This window comes from Tachypleus tridentatus, chromosome 11 (assembly GCF_004210375.1).
Source record: "Tachypleus tridentatus isolate NWPU-2018 chromosome 11, ASM421037v1, whole genome shotgun sequence".
NCBI lineage: Eukaryota > Metazoa > Arthropoda > Merostomata > Xiphosura > Limulidae > Tachypleus > Tachypleus tridentatus.
Window position 1 is genome coordinate 61,275,521 of NC_134835.1, and position 8,456 is coordinate 61,283,976.

Genomic DNA, 8,456 nt, shown 5'->3' on the forward strand with positions numbered 1-8,456 from the left:
TCTCTACAACAAGTGCTCATAAATTAGCTTTAAAAACTTTAATGCGTATTTACTGTCTCTTGTCGTCTGTCAGTTATTATAAGTCAGTGCAGTGGCAACAATACCCTTTAAGAAAACAAAGTCGCCTATGAAGAGAATAATTACTAAGTTAACTATAAAGACGTGAAGTTTTCATTTATTTGTATTGCAGAGTCATATCTTTAAAACAGGTATTGAAATGAAAGTGCCCATCTGAGACAATTTTCAAATCATGTCCAGTTGAAATACTTGAAAAATAATGTAGTAGGTAAAACGGGAGCACTTTTTTTTCTTATAGTCTTCGAAAAAGGCTGACCTTAGCCAAGTGGTTAGCGTGTCGACCTGCGGGTGGGAAAGTCTAAGGTTTAAAATAAGATATGCCGCTAAACATGTCCTGTGAGGACGTTGTAGCTGTTACAGTCACTCATACTGTTGTTAATATGTTAACGACGGATGCTGTTAACTGATTACCCTCTCTTGTATCAGCAGTCGTAAATTAGATATGGCTATGCCTGAACCTTGGATTCTCTAACCTGGCTGTTTACCAGTTGCCTCATATGGTGTAGTTGAAGTCGAAAATACCAATTATCAAATTTTGATTAAGATATTCTCTCAAGCTGATCACAGTTTTCATAGCTATATTTTCGATTCAAAATGATTGGAAATCAATAAGTTAGTTAACAACGATGTGCCTTGTATCACTAGTAAAGCCACTGTTTTCTGATAAAAAATCACCAAATCTGTTCACGTCTTTTAATCACGACTGTTTGCAAATCCAGCTGGCGCTGTTTTACTCAGTTTGTTGTCCTAACAACAATTCCTAACAGCTTGTCTATGTTGTTTTAATAGAACTTATAATTAATAAATTCTACATGGTTTTAAAGCTATAGCCTAAGTTCAGATTGTTTAAGTGAGAATTATCTTAAATTCAAATTCATATTATTTCAAGAAAAACGACCAACAGCTGCTTCAAGTTATTTTATTCAGAACCGTTTTCAACTTTCATTCGTATTATTTTAATTAGGCTAGTTTAAAAACGCAGTTTAAACCAAAATGTATTCAAAACTTCAGTTCAAGTTGTTCTAAACATAATTACCTTATCACCAGTTTACAATTTTCGATGATTCAGCAAAACAAAAACTTACATCAAGAACCGTCTACAAATTGAAATGTTTTAGTATAAAAAAGTTTCATTTTGATTTTTAACCAAAACTATCTACATATTTAATTAATGTTAATTAATAGTTAATTAATTAACTATCTACGTCTCCAGTACATGTAGTTTTAAACTCCAGTTTACCATATCTGAAATATCTAAAGCTCAAGCAATTCAGTTTTAACTTGAATTACCTAAAACTTCACTCCTTCTGGCTTACTTACAGTTCCGACTGCATTTATTTTACTCCATATTATTTATAGTTTAAAGTCATGTTGTTTTAATAATAGAAATACTTAAATCTCTATGCATATTTTTAGAGTCATGTAATTTAACACACTTCGGCCATCACAATCGGCACTTCAAACCAGGCACTTAAACTTCATCTCAAAGAAAAACCATTACATTTCTAAAATAATTTTAACACAACCAACATAAGACTAACATATAATTTAATCCAAAACCTCCGTCTGCAAAGATTTTAATCCATAAAATTAATTTCACTGAATAAACGGTTTTGTTTTTCGTATAGGAGTTCGTAGAATGCTATTTTTTGAATAAAATCTTTATTATAGTTTCGAGCTCAGAAGGCAAAAGAAAACCTACAAAATTATCGTCATTGAAATTTCATTTGATAATAATTAATTAGACGAACTTATAATAATTAAGATGAATTATTTAAGTTTTAATAGTTTTTAAGAAACTAACAAAATGACAATATTTCAAGCATATGGGGGAAACATGTTAATGTGTGTGCAACACACGGTATTCCATACGAATTGGCCAGGTGATTAGGGCGCTCGACAAGCAATCTGAAGCTCGCGGGGTCAAGTCCCAATCCCACCAAACATGCTTGCCCTATCAGCCGTGTAGGAGTTATCATGTTCGGTCAATCACCTTATTCGTTGGTAAAAAAGTATTCCAAGAGTTAGCGGTGGGTGGCGATGTCTAGCTGCCTTCCCCTTGTTTTACACAAGAATCATATTACGCAGGACTAGAGCAGAGGGAGAGGTTGTGACATTTACCTGTTTGTTTTACAAAATTTTTAACATGATAATGCAATTAACTGTGGACTTCGACTAGAACGTGTGACGTATTAAACATAGCCTAATTACTCATTTTGGATTACTTTGAATTTCGCATATGAAGACTATATGAGCTAGCTGTCCGTAATTTAGCAGTGACAACTAGGGAAAAAGCAACTAGTCAACTCTTGAGCTACTCCTTTACAAAGAATAACGGTATTGACCGTTACAATATAACGTCCCTACGGTTGAAAGGGTAAGTATGTTTCTAATTACCATCCTGACGTAATTTATTTGTATAGCAAACTTTAGAAGCATATGTATATAAAGTCGTGTAATGTGCGAAGCAGCTAAGTTAACGTTGCCTCAGTAGATGATACATCTGTGAGTGAGATCGAAAACAAACATATATATATATATATACCACGAACATAAATAGCTAAATATTTCATTTACGAATTATATTTTTGACATTTTAATTTTTGTATGTAAATCTGGCAGTCAAAGTCTGGATAATTTACAGTTTCTTTTAATATTTATGGTTCCTTTCCTGATTAGGTTTTTAACACGTAACTGTTTTTGAGCAACGATTTTAATTTCCTTTTCGTTGTTTCTAACAATTTTCTACTTAAATTTTGCTGTATTTGCATCTTGGTATCTGCTTTGTAAAATAAATACATGCGTAGAAGAATTAGTCCGGCACTTACTGTTTCAAAACCAAAAATATTCGTAGCAGGTGTTCGTAGATCCATAGTTTTGTGTTGAATTTGGATTGGTTTATCGTTGAGAAATATGGCCGTAACCATGAGTCATTTATTTTATCATAATAGATCATAAACATAACCTCATTTATTGTGACTTTACAAAACAACTGACGTAACCTCGAGTCACTTATTGTGATATAATGAGCAGAAACGCAATTATGAGTTATTAATTGCAGCATGGTATACACGTAAGACGCGATTATTCACACGGATCAAAAGGTTTCGAAACCACATTTACTGTTCTGGAATTTTGTAATTTAAACTTACTGGCAAGATCGTGAAAAACACTGCCTGCTTACCAGGAAGTAAGGAAGATCACTCGATAAAAACTTATTTGTTTAAAGTTTTAGGAAACATATATGTAAAACAATAAGACAAATATTTGTTTACAGGTATAAGAAACGTAAATATTAGAATTTGTTGGTAAATGTAAGAAAAAAATCGTTGAAAAAATAATATTATTAATTAGTGAACACTTTAATCATTTTACGTTAATAAACCAACATTTTTAAAAGCCCTAATGTAGAGTGTTTACTCCAATTAAAGACTGATTACTGAATTTAAAGAAGAGCATTCTACGCTCTGAAACTATTTATCCACCGCTGGGACAGCGGTGAGTCTTCGGATTTACAACGCTAAAATCAGGGGTTAGATTCCCCTCGGTGGAATCAGCAGATAGCCCGATGTGGCTTTGCTATAAGAAAAACACAAACACACTCAAACTATCTAATTTTACTTGATTTCTTAAGCTATACATTTTACCATTAGCTTACAAGCTCACGATGAGTACAAAAAACTAAGTCGCTTTCACTTTTGTTCAAGAAAAAATTACATCAATGTCCTTAAAACTCGAACAACTTTATTTATGTATTAAAGATGCATGATTGGTATATATAGATGTTTATAATTTTTTTAAATTATATCTTTCTTTAGCCACGATGAGCAGTTCATAGAACGGTTCTGTATTTCTGTTTTGTTTGTTTTTTAAGTACAAACAACGTCATGTCTTCTCCGATTTATGATCTAATTACAGATTTCGAATGAGGAGGTAAACCCTTAAACGAATTTCAAGGCCGAAGCTATTGAGGATTTCCTCTTGTTTACTTTATAATAATCACTATATTTAACAGTATAAACTACGTATCGCTATTTCACGTATAACAATAAAGATATACACCAGTATATCTTGAAGGTTAGTTTTATTATATCATTGCTTATGATGCTTGATAAACAAATGTATTTATTAAGTTATAAAATGAGTTTACGTTGTTAGATTAATATGTGGATTTGGGACTAACCTCAATTATTAAGCTGGCTGAATCCCCTGACACATTTTTGAGATGAAGAAGAAATTATCGAAACAACGAATGTTCCCAACCAATTAATCATTGAATTCTAACACTTGTATGTTTTTGTGTTGCATTACATGTCCCTGGTTTCTACATAGTGTAAAAGTAGCTACATTTCATCTTATTTTGTTAGTTTTGACATATGGAGTTAGTTTGTTTTCATCGTAAGTTGTTAATAATATGGTAGTGGTGAACCAAACATTATATTTTCAGTATAGACGAAAATACTGTTACCCACCTCACAATCTTCACATTTAAAGTTGACCGAAAAACCCGCTTGACAATCATATCGAGCAAGTACATCTTCCACCTCACACATCACCCTCTTGGCTATGTTGTCCAAACTGACCACGTCATGAAGAGTCGTCCTGCAGTGGTCAACGTCATCACCCTTAATATACTGCCAACCTTGTGAGTCAAGCACAGATTTTAGGGCGTAATTAGAGCAAAAATCAAGATGAAGTTGCCCCAGCCGCTGCTCCCGCTTCGTACTCGGCAGCAAACTGCATAAGTCCTCTTCTAAATGAAGGCACTGTGATTGGCGCGGCTCCTGTGGCCCATGGCAGGTGCGAATCACCTCAGTGTTAAACGTGTAGTCATTCATAAAGTCGTAAGGAATCCAAGGATTTCGAAACTGAGAACGGACAGTGTTTACATGACAAGCTGCCACGTTATCGACTAAGACGATGGCAAAGAAGACGAGAGATGCCAGGCACAGCCGCCACTTCTGTAATATTTCACGGTAGGGCTTTTCCAAGTTTGGTGTGCAGGTCTCATAGTTAAACACAAATTTCATATTTCATCGGATTAGGAACTGTGGCCAATCAAGTTGACGGAAGCAAAAGCCAGCGAGGGGCCTCATGACAGGCTGACCGTGCCATGTGTGGCCCCATGCCTGCCACAGGGTGTTACCAGTGACCGTAAGCACGTCCGTCTTTTTCGGGGATAACAGTAGAGAAACGGGAGTGACACTGTATCTGTACCGGATGTTCATTCTCTTCATCCCAAGTGCCACACCTCTTTTCTTGACGTCATATTACTGGGAAAGTTTCTCTCTAGTTTTCCCAAGATAAGACAGCACATGACCATGTGAATATCATTGAACGTAAACCGTTAAACCTCGACTTTTAGCGGACTTGGTAAAACCTACACCAGTGTTTTGCTTCTCGGAAACCTCTATCTAGCCTTTTATTGATGCAGGCACCACGGTCTGTGGAGAAGTGAGACGCGCCTGCGCGATTTCTCTCCTGGCTTTCGACAATGCAGGGATGCAGTCTAGCTGTAACCTAGCGACAAGTGGGAAAGAGAAAAAGAACCCACAAGTGTTAATCTTGTTCTAGTAGAAGCGATAGTATATATACTACACAATCACAAACAACGTTAGCGACTTCGTGAAATAAAATTTGTTTGACCATTATATTCATTGATAATATGAAACAGTCAAAAGAGAAGTTTCAAAACTTATGTTATCATATTAGAATTATTGACATTGTGATTTGTAAATCATCTTCGGGTGCTTACGTCATATCAATGAAAGAAGAACATCTAAAGAGCACTCTATATACTGCTGGCCAAAATCTTAAGGCCAATGAACATAAAGAAAAAATATGCATTTTGCGTTGTTAGACTCAACCACTTATTTGAGTAGAGCTTCGAAAGATGAAAATAAGAAAAGGGAAAATAAAAAAAAACTTTTTTAGCATTTAATAGGGAAAATGTGAACACTGTGAAATTAGCCTAAATACTAGCTGGTCTAAAGTTTAAGACCACACTGAAACGAAGCGTTAATTGGTAAACACGTATCGAAATCTAGTTATTTGTGTTCAAGCATTAGCGTTGTCAACATCTCCCACTAACATCTCCTGTGTTACATTGGGCAAAAACATGGCAAAGGCTAAAAAGTTGGCAGAGTTTGAACGTGGCAGAATTGTTGAGCTGCAAAAGCATGGTCTCTCTCAACGTGCCATCGCTGGTGAGATTGGGCGTAGTAAAACTGTTGTTGCAAATTTCTTAAAAGACCCTGGGGGATACGGAACGAGAATTTCAGGTGGTCGGCCCAAGAAAATATCACCAACGTTGAGCAGGAAGATTCGACGGATTGTTCGGCAAGACACCAGCCGCTCGTCGAACCAGATTAAGGCCCTTACGGACGCAGAATGCAGCTTAATAAAAATAAGACGGCATCTACAAGAGAAAGGCTTTAAAAACCGTAAATTCTTCAAAGGCCACGTCTCCTCTCACACCATGAAACAGTTCGGTTAAACTTTGCTGAGAAGCACCAAACATGGGACGTAGAAAAGTGGACGAAGGTTTTGTTCTCTGATGAGAAAAATTTTAACTTGGATGGTCCAGATGGCTTCCAACGTTACTGGCACGATAAGGATATCCCACCGGAGACATTTTCTACACGACACAGTGGAGGAGGTTCCATCATGATCTGGGGTGCTTTCTCCTTCCATGGAACAATGGAGCTTCAGGTAATACAAGGGCATCAAACAACAGCTGGCTACATTGACGTGTTAGAGAGAGCATCCTTATTGACTGCAGGCCCTTGCTGATGTGGAAATGACTGGATCTTTTAGCAGGACAACGCTGCAATCCACAATGCCCGCAGGACAAAGGACTGTTTCATCACGAATGACGTGATTCTTTTGAACCCTCTAGCGTGTTCGCCCGAACTGAACACCATTAAAAATGTTTGGGAGTGGATGACAAGGGAAGTCTATAACATGGACAAGAATTCCAAACAGTGCATGATCTTCGTGAAGCCATCTTCGCCACTTGTAATAACATTCCAGCCAACCTTCTGCAAACGCTTATATCGACCATGCCAAAGCGAATGTTTGAAGTTATTCGCAATGACGGCCGTGCAGCTCACTACTGAAACCTCTTGTTGGGCATTTCCTACCCTGTTTAGGACTTCCTTTTGGTATGGTCTTAAACTTTTGACCAGCTAGTATTTAGGCTAATTTTATAATATTCACATTTTCCCTATTAAATGCTTTAAAATGTTTTATTTTTATTTTCCCTTTTCTTATTTTCATCTTTCAAAGCTCTACTCAAATAAGTGGTTGATTCTAACAACGTAAAATGCATATTTTTTCTTTATGTTCATTGGCCTTAAGATATTGGCCAGCAGTGTATAAGACAAACATTCTTTTTAATCGGCTTTGAACGAGAACAACTGATTCTTACCCCGTTACTCCTTTATTAGTTTATGAGATCACGGCTTAGACTGGTATTAGTTAAAGATCAAAGTACCAAATGTAATTTAATAATTGAATAAAATAAATGTGTATCAATACAGCAAACACGTTTATAAACAATAACTGTATTATTCAACGACAGAGGGTGTTAAGGAGATGTATAGTTGTTTTTAGTGTTGGTAAAGAAAAAAGAGGAAATAAAAGTAGATTTCTGATAGTTTTATTTTATTTTCCTTTCTATACCTCAGCTGTAACAGTTACTTATACCACAGCTACACCGTTTACTTATTCCATAGCTATACCAGTTATGTATGCCACAGCTATACCGGTTACTTGTACCACAGCGAAACACAAGGTTGAAGTAAAATGTTGATGGGTTTGTTTGTTTGAAATTAAGCACAAAGCTACACACCGAGCTATCTGTGCTTTGCCCACCATAGGTATCGAAACCCGGTTTCTAGTGGTATAAGTCCATAGACATGCCGTTATGCTAATGGGGGTCAAACGTTGATGTTAATATAGTGATACCATAGTTTAACGTAATGTAGATAAACTTTAAATTTTAAAATGTCACTTTTGACTTATAACGTAAGTTACATTCAGATGTATAGCCAAGCGTGTTAAGGCGTGCGACTCGTAATCCGAGGGTCGCGGGTTCGCATCCCCGTCGCACCAAAGATGCTCACTCTTTCAGCCGTGGGAGCGGGCGTTATAATGGGACGGTCAATCCCACTATTCGTTGGTAAAAGAGTAGCCCAAGAGTTGGCAGTGGATGGTGATGACTAGCTGCCTTCCCTCTAGTCTTACACTGCTAAATTAGGGACGGCTAGCACAGATAGCCCTCGAGTAGCTTTGTGCGAAATACAAAAACAAACAATACATTCAGATGCAATCCGATTATTCCAAATTGGGTTGGGTAGACTGGTCATAACCAAACT

At 36.5% G+C, this 8,456-nt stretch overlaps 1 protein-coding gene across 1 annotated transcript in view; it reads right to left on the reverse strand.

Moving 5' to 3' along the window:
- Positions 1-5,467, reverse strand: part of LOC143232270 (NALCN channel auxiliary factor 2-like) — an 89,675-nt gene extending 84,208 nt beyond the window's left edge. The window contains exon 1 of the mRNA XM_076467458.1: positions 4,551-5,467. Coding sequence (XP_076323573.1) covers positions 4,551-5,108 — 558 coding nt within the window. The 5' untranslated portion in view covers positions 5,109-5,467. The remainder of the gene's footprint in view (positions 1-4,550) is intronic.
- Between the last annotated feature and the right edge of the window lie 2,989 nt (positions 5,468-8,456).